This window comes from Rhea americana, unplaced genomic scaffold, assembly GCF_003343005.1.
Source record: "Rhea americana isolate MKP2758 unplaced genomic scaffold, rheAme1 scaffold_181, whole genome shotgun sequence".
In the NCBI taxonomy this organism is placed as follows: Eukaryota; Metazoa; Chordata; class Aves; order Rheiformes; family Rheidae; genus Rhea; species Rhea americana.
In genome coordinates, this window is record NW_028185939.1 from 351,645 (window position 1) to 369,953 (window position 18,309).

At 45.3% G+C, this 18,309-nt stretch overlaps 2 protein-coding genes, 1 long non-coding RNA gene and 2 other non-coding genes across 5 annotated transcripts; 2 read left to right on the forward strand and 3 right to left on the reverse strand.

Annotated features, from left to right (window-relative positions):
- Positions 1–410: 410 nt before the first annotated feature.
- TBL3 (transducin beta like 3) lies at positions 411–12,702 on the reverse strand. Its single transcript, XM_085301924.1, has 22 exons — positions 12,620–12,702; positions 12,378–12,429; positions 12,153–12,248; positions 11,817–11,864; positions 11,283–11,424; positions 10,664–10,748; positions 10,005–10,175; positions 9,611–9,686; positions 9,107–9,203; positions 8,404–8,609; positions 7,884–8,025; positions 7,346–7,404; positions 6,716–6,819; positions 6,196–6,346; positions 5,406–5,636; positions 4,586–4,656; positions 3,651–3,807; positions 3,190–3,248; positions 2,606–2,709; positions 1,715–1,786; positions 981–1,139; positions 411–668 (listed from the first exon to the last, which is right to left on the reverse strand). Exons 1-22 carry the CDS (start codon positions 12,664–12,666, stop codon positions 556–558), a joined length of 2,442 nt encoding a protein of 813 aa, XP_085158050.1. The 5' UTR covers positions 12,667–12,702; the 3' UTR covers positions 411–555.
- A 298-nt stretch (positions 12,703–13,000) lies between these two features.
- LOC146597516 (uncharacterized) lies at positions 13,001–14,053 on the reverse strand. Its single transcript, XR_014895479.1, has 2 exons — positions 13,996–14,053; positions 13,001–13,659 (listed from the first exon to the last, which is right to left on the reverse strand). It is a non-coding gene; the product is annotated as an uncharacterized LOC146597516 (long non-coding RNA).
- LOC146597517 (small nucleolar RNA ACA64) lies at positions 13,753–13,880 on the reverse strand. Its single transcript, XR_014895484.1, has one exon. It is a non-coding gene; the product is annotated as a small nucleolar RNA ACA64 (small nucleolar RNA).
- A 375-nt stretch (positions 14,054–14,428) lies between the features above and the next one.
- On the forward strand, positions 14,429–17,988 carry RPS2 (ribosomal protein S2). Its single transcript, XM_085301930.1, has 7 exons — positions 14,429–14,622; positions 14,781–14,870; positions 15,334–15,441; positions 16,029–16,202; positions 16,285–16,444; positions 16,884–16,975; positions 17,865–17,988. Exons 1-7 carry the CDS (start codon positions 14,467–14,469, stop codon positions 17,943–17,945), a joined length of 861 nt encoding a protein of 286 aa, XP_085158056.1. The 5' UTR covers positions 14,429–14,466; the 3' UTR covers positions 17,946–17,988.
- LOC146597519 (small nucleolar RNA SNORA64/SNORA10 family) lies at positions 16,670–16,808 on the forward strand. Its single transcript, XR_014895486.1, has one exon. It is a non-coding gene; the product is annotated as a small nucleolar RNA SNORA64/SNORA10 family (small nucleolar RNA).
- Positions 17,989–18,309: the final 321 nt, after the last annotated feature.

The following is an 18,309-nucleotide window of genomic DNA, read 5'->3' on the forward strand; positions in this document are numbered from 1 at the left end:
TCCCTCTCAGGTGCTAACCTTCCTGGGCAGGGTGAAAGACCTGCTTTGGGCCAGAGAACATTTTGCCCAAGCAAAGAAACTTGTCAATGCTTAGACACAAAACTAATCCATATGCACTCTTAAGCTGGGCTTTGGGACATGATACAACACTGTCAGTATTGCGCAGGAATCCTGCCTTATTTCAGTAGATTTTAAGATTCAAAGAAAGACTTGTTCAGAGCCAAGTTCTACCTTTTCTCCAAACTAACCACTATCTTCCTGGCTCCTCCTGCGTTGTGCAGGATGCTGTATGGGAAGACACGTGAAAACTCAGGGTATTAAAATACAATGGGAAATCRCAGCTTGAGCAAAGGACTGACCCCTTCCCTCCTCACATTAAGCCCTAAAGGGTCTGTAAAGAGATACTGGACTTGTTTAAATTTTAAACAAACTTTAAAAGAGTTATTATAAAAATACAAATATTCCAGTTGTCATGCAYGGTGGGAAAGCTGGCCAAGGCACGCCCCCAGGCGGTTCAGCTCTCCCCTCAGGAGAGGGCAACTGGTAGGAGAAGGGTCATAAAGTCACATCTTCCTGCTGGGATGCATCAGCCAGTCTCATGTTTTGCCACATGAACTCAATGAACATGGAGGCCTGTAGTAATCGGCTCAGTCTCTGGAAATGGCGCTCTGCAGAGAAAGAAAACCAATGGTTGACACCACAGAAGCTCACCATGCGATGGGGGTGCAAAATTTTTCTGTTCGGACCAAGGCAAACTGGGAACATCCACAACATAGGAGATCTCAGTCTCACAGACTGTGAAAACTATTTGTCAGTGTCAGTAAAGAGGCCAGGATCAAGATGACAGAACTGACAGTGGAGTGAGAGCTCAAAGGAGCAGGGAGCAGCTGAGATCATCACAGCATCACCAGCTCTGAGCCCCCAACAGATATAACAGGCTGCCTCACCACTGACCTGAACACTCCCCCAGCGTGACTCACCGGTGTAAGGCAGCAGGGACTCCACAGCAGTTTTAATGCCCGAGTACTGCAGGAGGCAGTCTGGTGTTTCGTGCTTTAGGAGGGTTTCAATGACAGCTTGGGCCTCGTGGCAGTTCCGAGAGTTTGTATTCCACGTCACCAAGAACGTTAACACTGCCTCTAGGAAGAAAGGAGGCGATTTGTACACATTAGCCGTGCTGAGGGCGCTGGCACGTTACAGGAGAGGCCAGGTTAAAAAGCACTTTGCTGTCCTAGGGAGCAGTTCAGCTCCCACACACCATGACTGATGAGCCTGGAGAGGTCACAGAGCTATGTGGAGAACTCTGTTGTGAGCTGTTGCAGAGATGTCCTAAACAAGGGGGTGGTGAGGGAGGGCAAGGCCCTTTGGGCAGATGTGACTGAAGGAAAGCATGTTTTGGGGTATGGAAGATATGACTTGGGGACTGCTCAGTGCACTTGTCTCCCGCTGCAGGACGGTCTCAGATGATGCAGTAAGAGTGCCAAGGGATGCAACCATGCCAGAGGCTGATGACTTCAAACAAACTCATAGCAGTTTCTGGTGTTTGTCATGAGTAGCACCATAATAAAGAGGATGGCCCTGGGCAGCAGCCCTGCTCAATGGCGGTGGGAGCTCACTGGTGCAAGTCAAGTCTACAGAGACTCTGCTTTTAATTTTAGTTGAGAAAAGCCCCTCATCTGAAAGGTTTTAGCATACAAATCATGTTGTAACAAACCTTTTTGATCCTTCCGCAGCCGAAGGATGGTCTCTTCCAAGTGCTTTCTCCCATCAATTTCCTTAAGGATGGCTGCAAAAGACAGAAATGAAGAGGCAGGAAAAGAAAGAGGATCTGTTCAAGAGCAAGATCCATGCCCTCCTCCTGCACTGAGGATCCTGTAGGAAACAGCATGCAGTCCTGTCACAGGAGTCTGTGGAYATAGAGGCCAACACACTTCAGATACACAGACACCTTCTCTTCTGGCCATTCTAAACCTGCAAGTGCTTCACTGTGTGATCTGAACATCCCTCTGTCAGTACAGGCTTTCTCAGGCATAAGAGCGGCTCCCAACGTGATTAGCCTATCTGACCAGGCACTGGAGGTGAGACAAAACTCCTGCCAACTCACTGCATCTCTCTGCAGAGCCTGGCTTGGGAGGAGCTAAAGCCACCACCCTGACACCCAGTGCTTCTGAGAGCCCTTCACATAGCAGCTGTTTTTTAAATGAGCCCCCRAATCCAGGCAGAGAAAGTCAAACAACAGGTAAACTTCTGTATAAATTCTGGGTGCAGGCTGCTACCCCTGGGAATGAAAGCTGACTTGACTTGCAATACGAAACTTAGTGCTCTTCAGCAATCAGCTGCATGTGTTGCTCCTGGAGGAACAGTGACATCTGATGTCCCTGCTGTGATGGATTCCTTCTGAAACACACCCTTAGGCTGAGAGCAGGGAGACCATTTGTCATCAGGAGCACTAAAAGCAAGGATTTCACTTAAGAAATGGGAGTGATATGAGGAAGGGAAAATGAAAGTTTTCAGACAATTAGGCTTTGTAGTCTTCACCTACCTGGAAGAGGTGTTCTAGAAGGTGAGAGGCAGAAAATGCCTTCAGAGCTTAACATGGACTCACCTTTAATCACCATCAACACCGTGTGTGGACGATCCAGAGAGATTGCCAATCCTAAAGCTTTGAGGAACCTTTTCTCATAAAGCAAGTTAGAAAGCTCTTGTTCTCTGGAAAACAGTTAGGGCCAAAAAAAAAACGTCAGAGGCATATTTGGTTGGTGGAACAAAATCCTAGGCAGAAAGTAGATTTGGCAGATGTAAAGTTTAATGCCAGGAAGTTAATACCACTTTCCAATGAGCACTTCAGTGCCTTCATTGTGCAGGTAATTACTCTGGCACGTTCAAGGATTCCCTGAGCTATTCAGTGCTGGCTGATGCAGGAGGAAATGAATGATAATAGGTTTCAGTAGTTTGACTTGGCTTATCGCAGCAATACGTAAACATGAAAGCCGACAGTTCTGTAGCAAGGCTTTATAGTAACTAAAGATAAACCACAAAGTAGGTGAAGAGACTACTGCGATTTGACATCATCAAAATAGCTAAACGACAGAATCCATAGATTAGAAGGAACTGGATGACTAAGTTTGGACAGTCTCGCTGGGCAAAATTTGCCTTTTCACAGCTCGCTACTATACAGGATCAACTTACTTCATAATCTGCTCTTCCTGTTTAGCTTGTGCCTCTTCCTGTTCAATTTCAGTGACATCCTTTAACAAAACAGAATACAATCATGTCAAATCTTGCTTTAATACAGATGAATTTTTGTTTAGCCATCAAATGATTAGAAGACCAGCTTTTGTAGAAAGATCTTCAGGTCAAATAATTGCTGAATCTATCAACTCACAACTCCCTTCTAAACGACCTTTAGAACACCAGTGCTTTGCAGGCTGCTAAAGCCCATCTGCTGTTCTGCTTACAAGCCTGTCTAGGTGTGGTCAAAAGGAAAGTAGAAATCAAGATATGCCTTACTGACCCAATTTCAAAGTGCAGAAAATGAAGGGAATGCGCATGTCATGCTGGAACAGGGTTAAGAACAAACCACTGKGATCCTGATCTCTGCACCGCATTACTGATTGCTAACTAGAGAGGAAACAGACTCTGTACTGTACCTTCCACAGCGTAATGCAGGAATCACTGGATGCTGTCACAACCATGTCATCTTGCTTGTTAGAGTGAAGACCCCAGATTTTATCTTCGTGACCATCTAATGTTTTCACACATTCATTTGTTTTAATTGTCCAGAGTTTTAAGAGACCATCAGAACCACTTTTGGAAGACAAAAAAACCAGAGCTAATTAACTCAGAGGATCACTAGGCAGACCCATCCTTGCTCTGCTCTGCCTCCCATACTCAATAAACACTTCTCATTCAACCGCTTTCCAAACAGGAGCAAAATTAATTGCAAATATCAAGAGAGCTTAAGAATCTCAAGCCATGTAGCTCTGAAGGTAGGACCCAGCTTTAGAGGCACTCCAACAACAGAAAAAGGCACTACCCTATTAAAACTCATTTCAAACAAAATGTACTTCCTTCCCAGTGTTACTAAGATTTCCTCAAGYGATTTCTTCTTGGAAAACCCTGTTAGTTGCGTATCACCATAAGCTCTGATATTCCAGTCTCTCATATTTCAGCTTTTCTATATGGAAAGGCAACACAAAGGACAAACTGAGGACCAGAAAAGCTACATTTCYTGCTTCTAGCTAGAGAACTAACCCTTTGCAGGTACCAGTTCCAATTGTTTAACTTTTGCTGCTTTTCCATTGCCAAAGGCAATAAAGTGAGATGCACCCTTAGCTCTGCCCAGCTATAGTATATGTCACCAGTTCAGCAATGTCAGTGGAGGTAAATAGAATCTGCAGCATAACTGGACAACTAGAGRAAGGCAAGTCAGTCCGTGCAAGAAGTTTAGCAGAGACATGGGATTTTCCTGTCTGATTTTCCAAAACGAAATCGATTGCTCAAGACTGCTGTCTTGTTGCTTATATCAACCAAGCAATTTCTTTTCTGATTAGTTTTAACATCTTTCTTTAGTGTACTGGCTTACCTGCTAAGCAGCTGTGTCCCCCGGCTTACAAAAATGATCTTCAGTACAGAGGCATCATGACCTTCAAAAGTCTGGAAAACAGCAAGTTCAAAAGAATTGTTGCCAGGCTTTTCAAAGACAGCCCTCTCTAAGGGGATGAAATAGTCCCACAGTCCTAATAGGTAAATTCCAATAAGTWGCCTCTCTTTGTGGGACTTTCTCTTACTGTAGGTTGAAAGGGCAGTAGAAAACGGCTTGCCCACATATCATTTTTTCAAAAGACCTCCTTGCTTAAACTTGTTGCACAAGGTCAAATTGCAAGTGCTCTGAACAGTGAGACCAGCTGCATAAGTCATCTCCTAAAAGGTTGATTACCCTGACACTGAATGAAGCACACACTTGGAGGCATGTGAGGTAACACTGCTGGGCAAAATGTATCACAGAATAAGCAACTGCCTTCTCATTGTCTTAGCGAGATGCTGTCRGACTGCACAGATAATTCTTCTGTGAAGATCGTGTGTCAGACAAACTTCTATGTTTTTCCTTCATGGCTACAGCTATGTCAGGCAGAGCCAACCTTCYTTCCAAAGCTGGAGTATGCTTTTCTCCTACCACGTTGCTCTTCAGTTAGCTAGAAAAGAAAGATCACTTAGGCACTGGGCAAATGCTTTTGTCCTGGAGCCTTCCAGGCAGCTCAGGCATCCAAGATCCTCGATAACAATGCTATGCCTGGATGGCTGTCCCCCCACTAACCAGCATATGCCTTTCTGAAGCTGCCTTAATCAATCCTCATTTTATGCCAGGTTCTCCTACATCAAAGAGCAGTTTCAGTTCTCATTACCTTCAGACAGCTGAAGTCCTGAAGACCCCAAAGCTTCAGCATCCCATCTGCTGAGGAAGTGGCCAAGATCTGATCCACTGGGGAAAACTGCACACACCAGATTCCACGCTTGTGTCCAGTGAAGACRCCCAACAACGAGCAATCGGAACAGGACCACAGCTTGGCCAGTCGATCCTGTGAGCCTGTGGCAATGAGTTTGTCATTTGGAGAAACTGCCACACTGTTTATATCCTGGAAAAGTCATACAAGTACAGAGTACAAAGCAGTTTAGGTCTTTCTGTTGTTATTGAACATTAGTAAATTCAGGGTACAAAACAGGATAGGCTGATTTAAGTGCTAATGTTTGTGAACGCTATTCTGACATCCTCAGATTGCTGGGCTTTTACCTGTTTTGGAGTTAACTCTCAGGACTGCTAACCATATGATCACTTCAACAKTAAAGAAAATGTCCTAACCGGGCTTGTTTTACTTCTGAGAAAAGGGGAAGAGAAAGCCTCTAGCCCACTGAGTGCAAGTGTGAACAGAGGAGAAAATTGTGAGGATCACAGAAGACCAATAAAAAAATGAAAATAGAAGACAAACAAGTAGCTTCAGTTGAAATTTCCTGGTCTTCACCTTACCAGTCTCTGGTTTCCTTCCCTGAACTGTCATGTTTTTCTATCACCTACACTATTGTCTAACTCAACCAATCCTGAACTTTACCYGCAAACTCCATGCTAACATTGAGCATTCAGATTTACTATAGATAYTTCTATAGAAAAGTACATCTTCAAGTCTGACGGAGCTCTACCTTGTCGTGACCTCTCTCCGTCACTTGGGCATGAAGGGTTTCCGGGCTGGAGATCAAGGCTGCTTTTGCTTTGGAGGTGAGGGAGTCTGGGATATTCCAGATCTTAATTGTACAGTCCTGGCTGCTGGTCACTACAAAGCTTTCTTTCAGTCTGAGAAAAAAAATAAATAAAATAAAGTGCCACGTGTAAGGAAGTAAAACAGTGACTTTATTCATGCAGAAAAAAAGCCTTCTCTTCCTTCTCCTACCAGGACCTACACGTGTTCGGTTACTCTGCTGGGATGTTAAACAGAGCACTTGAATGATTTTTCAAGCTTGTTCTCATTTTCCTGAAGTTCTTGTGATAGCCTCCAGCAATTCAGACATTAGTCAAGAGCACTGCTAGCTGTCTTCATTTACATGTTCAGGTATACTGCAGCTCTTGAATAGGCAAATTGGGCTTCAAAACTATTAGGCAGCTTGAAGAAAGAAGAGCTGACTAACAGACATGCTATTCTGAGCCTTGTCCAATCTTTATTACCTTGAGCAAGAGACAGCGCCCACCCCATGCGCATGACCCAGTCCTTGGGCTACACAGATCACTTTTCCATCCTTGTTCATCCGCCAGACTCGAAGGCTTTTATCCTGCAGTGAGAGAAGAGAAACTGCTGTGTTTTTTCTGACAAGTGATCAGTCTCATGAATTTACCACATCCATGAGCCTGGCTAATCAATGTTTTTTAAACTAGAATCTGTGCCTGCATTCATCAGAGCATGAGAGCAGAAATGGCCAAGCAGGCTGCACTGCAGCTTGGAGGTTTGCTTCTGAGTATATCGGGACAGATGGTACCTTTTCTTCCAGCACTTTATCTTGCCCACAGCTCCCCATCAGTCCCTCACTAATGACACCTCTGAACGCCCATGTAAGAGCAAGAAATGCACGGAGAACAAGGCACTTCCTATCAGGCTATTAAAGTAATCAATCAATGCTTTCCCAGGGATAATGTCAAGAAAAGGATAGTGGAAGAACCTAATATTTTGGGGGCAGAGCAGATAGGAATTTCCATGTGAACAAAAGCCCCTTCTGGATCACCAAAGATGAATAAGAAAACTATCCATAAAGATCATTAGAAATAAAAAGTTTCATTCAATGAAGAAAAAAGCTTCTATACCTTAGCACAGCTCACAAACATCAGGCCTTTTCTGAAGACATCCAAGGCAAGAATTGTTTCTAAACAAAGGCAGAAGAAATAACTGAATATAAAACAACAGTGTAATCGGACAACAAATGCACGATTAATACGGAGTCTACTGCTTACTGATTGGAGCACAGAACTTTGAGAAACTTCAGAACATATCTGCATGCATTACAAAGTGATTGGCTGTTTATAGCATTGGTGTGAATCTGTCACCTGTAGCCACAAAACAGCCTTCAGAGCTAATGCTCACCTACCTACACATTTAATTTAAATGGATCTCTCTGGTAGTTAAAGGGACTGAACTAATAGAACTGTAAAAGGAAAGCTAGTATTTGCAAAATCAGGACAGCATGATTATGTGCTTTCTCCATACCACTGCAAAAGACTGTTGTGATGCTGTTGCAGAGAACTCAAGGACTCCTGCCTCCATGTAACAGTTGTCACAGAGCAGCTAGATACAGGAACAACTTCACATCTCCCTCCTACCCAGTGCAGAGCTGCCCACACGCACCTGTGTGGCCATAGAGGATCTGGCAGTGTGAGGTTGCTAGTTCAAACACTTTGAGCTGAGGGCTGTTGGTAGCCACAACAATGTGAGAATCAGCAGGCCCAAGGAACTTAACGTCCAGAACCTCATCATTGTAACCTGCAAACTGAATATGTTGGAACAGTTTAAAGCGGAGAAATCAGCTGGTTAGAGAAGTACAAAATAGCACCACATTCAATAAGGCTGCATTACTGTGAGCTCTTGTTTAATACTGCACAAAAAAAGTTTTATTAGACATAAGCTGGAGCGCTAAAGGACTTCTGGCTAGGCCTATTCTGTGCTTTTCTTTTGCCTATGTTTGCTTCTGTGCAATATTCCTTCAAACAACCCCACCAGTAAAACTGGCTTTATAGCTTGTAAACATATATGGAAAGCAAGAAACAGTACAAGAAGAGGGAAGCCCTGGACAAAGCTGTCACCACAAGCAGAGCTGATCCTAAAATGTGGATAAAGAAACAGGAAAAGGAAGACTGAAGATTGTTACCTGCTTCCTGAGCTGAAGGGTTTGAGCATCATACAAAACAATGTTGTGTTCCACGGACACTGTGACAACTTCGTTCCTCCCAGGCACAAGCATGCAGTGGGTCAGACTACGCTCGCTGGCCTCCTCCTTGGATTCCACAGGCTCAAAGGGCACAGCCTGGGTAAATACGCAGGCAGCTGTGGCAACTTCCCAGATTTTCAGGATGCCTAACACAAATGAGGATATAAATTATCTGTTGGAAGCCCTGTTTTTGACAATGATTATCCAAGTAATACTAAATAAACCCTAACAAACCCTGGCCTCATCTACTGAGAAAAATCWACGTAGCTTTAAGGCAAGACAGCTATCTGGTCCAATTAAAGTGGTGTGAAGGATCACAAGCATTTTCTTCTTTGGTCTAAATCAAACATCAAACTTTTCTGATCAATTTAAGTCAATCACAGCACAAACAGCAAGTCCAGCTGCAAACTATAACAAAATATACAAAGCAAAATCAAGACTACATAATGTAACTAAGCAATCTGTTCTCATTCACTACTGTCAAAGGAACTCAGGAGAAGGTTCTGCTCTACAGCCCTCAAGAGTTCAGACCAAGGCTTTTGCCACACAAAGAACATACATCCCAACAATAATGGCAACATAGGCCTACAGCACAGTCCTTTCTCAGCCTCTAAACCGGGCAACGACATGGCACAATACTCACCTTTGCTGCCAGCTGTGAGAACGTGCAACCCTTGGTTCTTCACACCTAGCTGAGAGAACTCTCCTTTTTCAGGTAACAGAACAGCAGCTTCCACACTCTGCAAGAAAGTTGGCCAAGCACTGGCTTAGACTTGAGGGACTGGAATCCCGTTTCAACAGACACACACACACCATACTGCACTGTCCCAGATGGCACAGCTAAGTAGGAAAGGCAGCCAGATACAACACAAGARCAAAATTCTCAGAACTATCCTTCCTTCCATCTCCAGCACTGGGAAAGCAAAGGCAGTGGCAGCATGTATATTCTCGTGCTCCCCAGAAACAACTCCAATAAGCAAAGAGAGAAGGAAAATAAACAGCTCTAGAACAGAATTTAATGATTTCTGTACAAGGGAGACAAAGCCTGATTTCACAATATACAGAAACTTAGAGAACGCACCATCATGGGAACAGTGACCTAGAAACTACAAAGGATCTCAAAGGAATAAACGAAATACAATTTCACCTCGTAAACAGGGATGGTTCGTTTAATTTCTCCAGTTTTCAGGTTCCACACCATGCAGATTTTATCACGGCCAGAACTGCAAGTTAAAAGAGAGTTTCAATGTTAAAACCATTCACCTCAGGCTCTGAGCACAATTTTGAAAGGAGTTCAAATACCCTTCTGAAGAGGCCCGTAACAAAAGACGACACCAGCCTTCCACGTGGTGGCATAGTATTGTCACCAGAAACACAAGTGCTGAGAGCCCAGTCACTTGCTTATACTGACATGCTAGGATTGAGAACCTTCAGCAATCTTTCCCCTCAAAGGACAAACTTCCCATACATCACAGAAATCCTGTCTTTGGCAGGAGGCAGGATGAATGGGACAGAAAGGCTAAGCCTCTACAAGTTTTTACCTGATGAGTGTATTTCTGTCTGCAGCAAAAGCCAGGGAGGTGACAGCACTGAAATGGCCACTCAACACAGCAACACATTTGCTGGAATTCAGGTCCCAGATTCGGATTTTGTAGTCCATTGAGGAGGAGAAAAGTTGCAGACGTGAAATATCAGGGTGGAACTCAACAAGGCTAGACAGAGAGAAATAAAGACAGACTTGACTAGGGCAAGAATAAGCTATCTGGCATCCCCTCAGCTTTAGTTCAATATTAAATACATATTCTGTGCATAAAATGTGACGGATCAATCGATCTGAATTTATACAAGAACTTCCTTTATAAAACTTCATTCGTTCCTCTTCCACCCACCAGTGAGAACTTCAACTGTTCTTTGCTAGTCTTAAACTTTCCTGAAGTACAACAATTACTAAGCACAGATATTCCACTTGGATCCCAAGAAACTTTTTGATCACATTGTTTCCTCTCTAACCTAAAGTCAGTTTTAGTACTGCTCCTTCACTAGGCATGTAAAAAAAAATGGGGAACAGCAGAGCCTAGGACATGCTCTGAATGGTGTTTTCAATTCCATTAACTCAGGACATCCACATCAGTCCTAGTGCACGGGCATCACACTAGCACCAGAAGAATGGAAATGACAGATAAATATGACTCATCCTTACTGTACAACTCCTGAAGATCCTTTTAGGTTGTGTGTGCAGTACTGTTTGATCATATCCCAGATCTTAATAGTGCTGTCACAGCCACCTTGTAAAAGAAGGGCATAAAAGAATGAACTATGGAGAAGAGAAACACACRAAGTCCAATATATCAGCAATTGTAAAATTTCACAGATTACAAAAGCAGCAAAGTGAAACCAGTAACAACCATCAAGACCAAGAACTGCTCAAGGACTACTTTACACTTTCAGARCAATGGGCAAAATCTGACTGCTCACAGGCAAGAAACTGGAAGCACAATTAAGTAACATATCCTATCTGCTCTCCTCCATCTCTAAAGAGTCCCAGCTTTACACTGAGATAACTGGGCCCCACTGCTTTGTGGATTCCTTATACTTATCAACATTTAATTAAGTAATATATTTTAGGTAGAACATTAGAACATTGTAAGTATCCCTGTTAAAAGTGGGTTCTTGATACACTACCTGCGCAAAATCTCTTCTGATGTCGTCTCATTTCAAGAGCTCACGAAACCACAYTGTGTCAAGCTGGGCTAACTTATTCAAGTTATGCAAAAGCACAGTAGGCATTCCCATTGTGCGGCAACAAAATAGGACTGTACCTGTGGCTAACAGTGTTGAAGTGGAGTCAAAGGCCATGCTAGCTATGGGTGCTACRTGCACTGCTTTCCATGTGCGAACACATTTGTTCTCTCGCCAGTTCCACTGCTTCAGCAACAGGGCTCGGCTTCCTGTCACAAGGATCTATCCAAAAGCAACACAAAGGAAGATTAACCATTAAGTGGATTTTCTACAGCACATCAGCACGCACATGGATGCATGAAAGGAGACAGAAATAACTCTGGACATAAATGCAACATCACCTAAGGCAGTTTCTACACATACATACAAAACAGATTAATGGCACGCCTGTCTCTGGATCAATTCCCTATCTTCAATTGCAAGTAAGTGTAGGGATCATTCCCATGTCTGATTTCAAGTCAGACTGGAAGTCAGATGGAAGCACCTGATGACACTATACAGAGATCTCTGGAAATGGACAGCGCTTTCAGACAGACTCAAAGGCAGACAGCGCTCATCAGCTCTATTAGGAGGCCCAACAGAGCAGTAAAGAAAAATGTAAAGCAAATASATACCTCATCATCAGGGCTAAGAACAAAGGAGGTAATATCCTCTTGATCGTCCTATAAAATTGAAAGGAAAAGACAGTTAAATCCTCTATGTGAAGCTTCTTAGGGCTCTCAGGACTCTTTTCTACATGCTTCCATTGACACTAAGCACATCTAACAGCTCTCCAGTTGTGCTTACAGAGAACACTAACAATATAACTGTCTGCATTCAGATACATTTCTCATCTTCCCATCTAATTTTCACTTGAGAGCTTCAGAAGGACAGCTGACAATAAAGGAACCCGTGGAGGCTTCAAAAACATCCAACAGTTTCCAAAGTCATCAGACATCGAATCTTCTCACCTGTTCAAGGCTGTGAAGAAGAGCTCCCGTTTCTATATCAATTACATTCAGCTTGATCCCGCAGGGGCAAAACATGAATTTTCCATCTCCGTTTACCTGGAGGGAAGAAATGGAAAACCAGAAGCATTTGCAGAACCAGAGAGATGATGCATYTTTAAACAGGCACATCGCTGTTTTAGCTTTCCTCTCTCAAGACTTCGACAGAAGAAAAGTCACTCTTCCTACCTGAATTCCTCCTCCTTTGTAGAAAGGCTCCATTTTCCGCGATACTGCATAGCTGCAAGGAAGAACAAGCACCGCGCGGCGCAACAGCTCAGAGGAAGCGGCCCCCRGACGCCCAACCTGCCGGCAGCTTCGCCGCACGGGCTCGGAAGGGGCCCCCGGCCGCCCCGAGCTCCTCGCCCCAGCCCCGGGGGCCCCAGCCACCCCCGGTCCCGTCCCCCCGCCTCTGCTTCCCCCGCCCTCACTTGCTCTTGAAGCGCACGGGGCTGCTGGCCGCCCCGGCCGTCGCCATGTTCCTCGCCCGCGTGCCCGTCGCTTCCGGCGCTCCTCGTTGCCATGGAGAAGGGCGGAACTTCCGGCGCTCGCARGTGACGCAGGACAGCACGCCGCGGGCGGGAGGCGGCCGGCCGCCATCTTCGGCGCGGGCCCATGCCTGCCCCGGCCCAGCTCTAGCACTAAGCTACCAACTGTGCAGCTGGTGCGCAAGTGCCGCTTGGAAGAGCAGCAGCTCTCACTGAACTRCTCCTCAGTGCTTCAAAGCAAGCAGCTTTCCGGCAAGGAAAGCAGGAAGGTGACTTTTCTTCAGACTACAGAGGAGCCCCAAATGAATACTTCCAAGAACAAGCTTTCACAGAATCAGTATTTTATTGCATATACACACATACAACTCCTTTGGTACATACAGTCTTTCAAAAACATCCTGAAATGGTCCAAAAGATGCCCCAGCTGTGCATACACCACCATCCTGTGATGTTACTTTCTAATCTTCCTATAAARTCTCTTGCTATAAGGCAAAAAACAAATCCTGCCAACATCTCAGTGCTTGCCTGGCACATTGATCACAGATCCCTCATCTTTTAATTAACAAAGGCACTTTAGGTAACCTCATTTAGAGGTCTCGAAGGGTAGGTAACACTCAGGTTCCACCAGGAACGCTTCAACATCAAAGGAATACTGGCAGACCTATCTCATTAGAATATTTCTTACAGCTTTACACTTTACACTGTCCRCCAGCATACTCCTCTTTTGCTTTGTTTTGTAAGGCTCATTTCCACAAAAGCATCAAAAAAGAAAACCCYAATAGCCACCAGGAATAGATAAGGTAACTTCATGGTGCCATGCGCTGCAGGCTGGGCAGGTCTTACTCAGGAGAACAAGACTAAATGTAATCTTCAGCATGTATGGATCAACCTTATGTCCAATACAGCCAGCACAGGAGCTCATCTCAGACTGTCCTTCGGAGAGGTTCGGCACTCTAGGGTCACGTCTCACGCCACCACGGCTCCTGCAAGAAGGCGGCATCCCTCAGAACAGCCATTACCACTGTCAGCACAACCCCCCGAGGCCTGCTCAGCCCCGCACTGCCCTCAGCAACAGCAGTTATAGGAACATGGGTTTCACTCCCCACACACCAGGACCGTGGGCAATGAGCTTAACGCTCCCTATACTGTGGGCACATTTATCTCACCGAGGGCCACAGGAGACCAGYGGTGATTTTCAGAACGTGCCGGGCACAGCGGCCGACACGATTCGCGAACCGCCTCCCCCCGGCCCTCCTCGCGGCACGAAAAGCCCCACGGCGACAGGGACGCGCCAGCAGCGGCCCGCGCCGCCGACCCACCCGCGGCCCGCGGCGCCTCCAACCGCGCGCTGCGCGCCTGCGTCCCCCTTATATGTGCTCTGCCGCGCACGCGCGAGCCTTGCGCATGCGCGTGTCGCAGGCGAGTCTGCCCAACCCGCACCCTGAATAAGGCGGCTGTCGAGCGCGCCCCGCACCCTGCGTGTATTCCTCATTCAGCGCGCGGGGCCCGGCCCGCGGGGCGGTGCTCTCGCGAGATCTCCGGGTATAAATAGCGAGCAGGGCCGGCGCGGGGCCTTCTACTCTGAGAGCTCACGTAGGTGTTGCGGAGCGCGGTGGGGGCGGGCGCGGCGCGGCCGCTTCATCCGCGCCCATCGCGGCACCCGCCTGAGCCGGCGCGGCCGGGACGCTGCCGCCGCGCCGCGGGGCCATTTCCCGCTGGGGGGGGGAGGTGGGGGCGGCGGGAGCGAAGTCTCGGCTAACGCCCCCTCCCGCCTCTTTCTACCCTAGCAAATGGCGGACGACGCCGGTGCAGCGGGAGGTGCAGGAGCCGCCCGAGGGGGCTTCCGCGGCGGCTTCGGGACCGGGCTGCGGGGCCGCGGGCGCGGCCGTGGCAGAGGCCGCGGGAGAGGCCGCGGGGCCCGCGGAGGCAAGGCGGAAGACAAGGAAGTAAGTCCGGGGGGCGGGAGGTGCGTTCGCCTTCCCACGGAGACCGTGAGGAGAGCTTGAGCCGGGCTGGGAGCCCGGGCAGGGCAGTTGCCGCGGGGTGCTGGTGGGTGGGGGGGTGGGTGCTGCCGGCGATCTTTCTCAGCCGATTTCTTTCCCAGTGGGTTCCTGTCACCAAACTTGGTCGCCTGGTCAAGGATATGAAGATCAAGTCTCTTGAGGAGATCTATCTTTTCTCGCTTCCAATCAAGGTAAGGTGGTGTGGTTAGCGTCACCACATAACACACAAACCTTAATAAACTCTAAAGTTAGCAGTAGCTGCTGCATTTCTGATCAGAGAGTTCAGGTTAAGTCCCTTATAGTCTAAGGTTTAAATCAGTAGAAGCTAAGGAGTGATGTATCTACTTGGAGGAAAGCACAGTGTGATTTCTGTGCTGCATTCTGTTACATGTTGAGATGGTAGCAAAGAGATTGGATTTTCCTGTAATAGTTCTGCTTAATATTAGCAAGGTAAAATGAAAATTCAACTTGCTATATTGGACTAAGAAACTAGAATAATTTTATGCCTATGAAGTTTTTTTTTATTTTTATGCTAATTGCTTAGAATACTTGCGAATAGGATTGTTGAGCTTAAATTGCAGGGACCTTGCTAGCTGTATCTGGTTTTACTGAAAGACTTAGCTTTGTGACTGATAAAGTAACTGCATYTTGTAGGAATCAGAAATCATTGATTTCTTCTTGGGGTCTTCTCTGAAAGATGAGGTTTTGAAGATCATGCCTGTCCAGAAGCAGACTCGTGCTGGTCAGCGTACTAGGTTTAAGGTAAACCTTTTTTTGTTTTATTTTCTGTTATATGTATTGAAAACCTGGCATGTTTTCACTGCTGATTTTGGGGTGTCGTATTGCTGAACTAGTTTAGATAATGTTTGATACTCTCTTGTAGTTTATAACAGATGTTGAGATGTATAAGTGTATTCATACAGCTCATAAAATTGTTTTAATTTTAAAGTGTTTTAGATGTTACAGGCTGCCCTAGCACAATTCCAAGTTGTATTTGTGCAGAGATGTGGGCTGTGCTGGATAGAGAATTCTTAAATGTAGAGAGGGAGTGCTGTCTGAAAATTACTGGGCCTTTTGACCAGTATGAGGCTGTAGCCCAATTCTGTAGCCTTAGCTAGTTTTGAGTTAAGGATAGGAGTTGGGGGGGGAGGAATGGGTTGCTTGGGCTATGTGCTCCACTGTAAATTTTGCAAGGTAGGACTTGTTTTAATGTTACTTGCTTGTAGTGAGCTGTGAGTGTTACTGCTGAGCTATTGGGTAATAATTGGGTGAGAGCCTGATGGATCTTTTGGGGGGAGAATGCTCCAGCATAATGCAGCCACTGCTGAAAGCTTTTCTTTTCATCTTAGGCCTTTGTTGCTATTGGAGACTACAATGGCCATGTTGGTCTTGGTGTCAAATGCTCCAAAGAAGTTGCTACTGCTATTCGTGGGGCAATCATTTTGGCTAAATTGTCTATCGTACCTGTACGGCGAGGCTACTGGGGGAACAAAATCGGCAAGCCCCATACTGTACCTTGCAAGGTAAGAATGACTTGCGGTGGTATGCTTCAGCGATTCACACTTCGCTCTGTTCTGAGAGTTGTRACCAGTTCTCTCTGCACAGGTTACTGGTCGATGTGGATCTGTCCTGGTGCGTCTGATTCCAGCCCCTCGTGGTACAGGAATTGTATCTGCCCCTGTTCCCAAGAAACTGCTGATGATGGCTGGTATTGATGACTGCTACACTTCAGCCAGGGGCTGCACTGCCACATTGGGTAACTTTGGTAAGTTTTAGGCTTTTCCATTGTAGTCTAGCTGTATTGCCTGTTTCCTGCCTTTGACAGGAACATGACATAGTTTTTATAGTACTATTTAACCTCTTCTAGCATTCAAACAGGAGTCAAGATTTCTGGTACTTCTTACAATATGGGTTTCTCCTAGAGGTTATTCTGAAGTTAAGAAAATGTTAATTATAAGAATTTGTTTCTTTGTATAGTCATTGATTTAAAAATCTCCCAAATCTGCGCGATTACACTTGGTTGAAGTAGTGTAATTGTCGTAAATGGAGAGAGAAAGAAACTTGAGTTTTGTACACATAGCAGAGGGACCTTGTTATGGTCTCCCTGTTTTGTCTTAAATTCTACATTTTTGGAACTCTGTATGTTGGTACAGTAGAGCTGKCTTCTTTAGTAGTAATCTGTAATGTTTGTCTTCTGTCTATAGCTAAAGCCACCTTTGATGCCATCTCCAAGACTTACAGCTATCTGACCCCTGATCTCTGGAAAGAGACTGTGTTCACCAAGTCTCCTTACCAGGTAAGAGTGTAAAACATCTGCAGTTCACAGCTCTAATTTTACCTTCCCTACTTGTCGTATTCAGAAGTCTGCATCTTTTGACCCCAGAGACTTTGTAATTCATTGTTTTTGTAATTTGTAACGGGAGAATAGAGTTGCAGTAACAACTGATTGCAAGGTAGTGTACCTAGCATGTGATTTTTTCAGTGTGATGGCTGTGCTGGTAACTGCCTGTGTTCACATTCCTTTATTAGGCAAACAGCCTAGTTCTGTTTCTAAGCTCTAAACTGTGGACTATAGCCCTATTGCAAATACTTGAGGCAAAATGTACCTCAAAAAATATAAAACTACTTGTGCCTGCTCCTAGTCTTGTATTGGTGGTGGTGGTTTAGAGTTTGCCTTGGTTGCCTGCCTATACATGGAGCTCTGTTCAGGTGCTAATTTGGTTGACAAAAGCTTGCTCTCTTCATAGGTGACTACTCAGTGTGATCATAAGCTAAACTAGATTTTCCCTTAGAAAAGCTAAATGGAATCAGGCTTGTACAGCCAAACCTGTTGGTTTCCTAGTGCTAACAGTATCTGTTAGCCCTTGAACTGGAGGCATAGTACCTTCTTCCTGATGACTTTGTCCTTTCATGTGAATTCCCAAGCCAGAAGCTCAGTATGATGAATTACTGAGCAGTTTAAGACCAGATAGCGTAGCCAGTATTTTGTGGTTATTTATGTTTTGGATATGCAGATATTTGAAAATGACARACTTTTTTATTAACAAAGAAAATAAGAGGAAAGCTTGAAAGATTAAGCAGAAATAATCTGTATCTGAATGCATCCCTTACCTTGTTTAAAAGGGATCCACCCCTGAGAAAGCTGTGACAGTAGTTTTTAAAAAGTTACATTTCTCTTTTTGCAGGAGTTCACTGATCATCTGGCTAAGACCCACACCAGAGTCTCAGTACAGAGAACCCAAGCAGCTGCTGTGGCAACTACTTAAGTGTTTTTTGTACAAGACAATAAAGTGATCAGTGAACAAGAAATTGTGACTGGATTGATTGGTATGTTTAATGCAGGCAGATTAAATCTGGGCTGGGGATGTGAGGGGGTTCAAATCCATGTGCCAGAGCATGTCTGTTGAGCAAAATATTCTGTTTTTACCAATCCTTCTGTTAATCATGCATTAATTCTACATGGGTACCAGAACCAGCTCTGGAGAGAAACAAATGTAATGCTTGCCTTTATACTGTCCTTCTACAGCATGTAATCTTTGCACTAACTTGGAATTCCCCASTAGGACTGGGAGAGAATACTGCTCTGGATATAGCAGTGTATTGCCTTGGTTCAGGGAGATAGGGGAGAGG

Excerpts from the sequence above, each read along its gene's own strand:
- RPS2 (XM_085301930.1), top strand. The coding sequence starts at position 14,467 with ATGGCGGACGACGCCGGTGCAGCGGGAGGTGCAGGAGCCGCCCGAGGG. Across the intron at positions 16,203-16,284 it reads CCCATACTGTACCTTGCAAG|GTTACTGGTCGATGTGGATC; the intron begins GTAAGAATGACT and ends CTCTCTGCACAG. Across the intron at positions 16,445-16,883 it reads TGCCACATTGGGTAACTTTG|CTAAAGCCACCTTTGATGCC; the intron begins GTAAGTTTTAGG and ends TTCTGTCTATAG.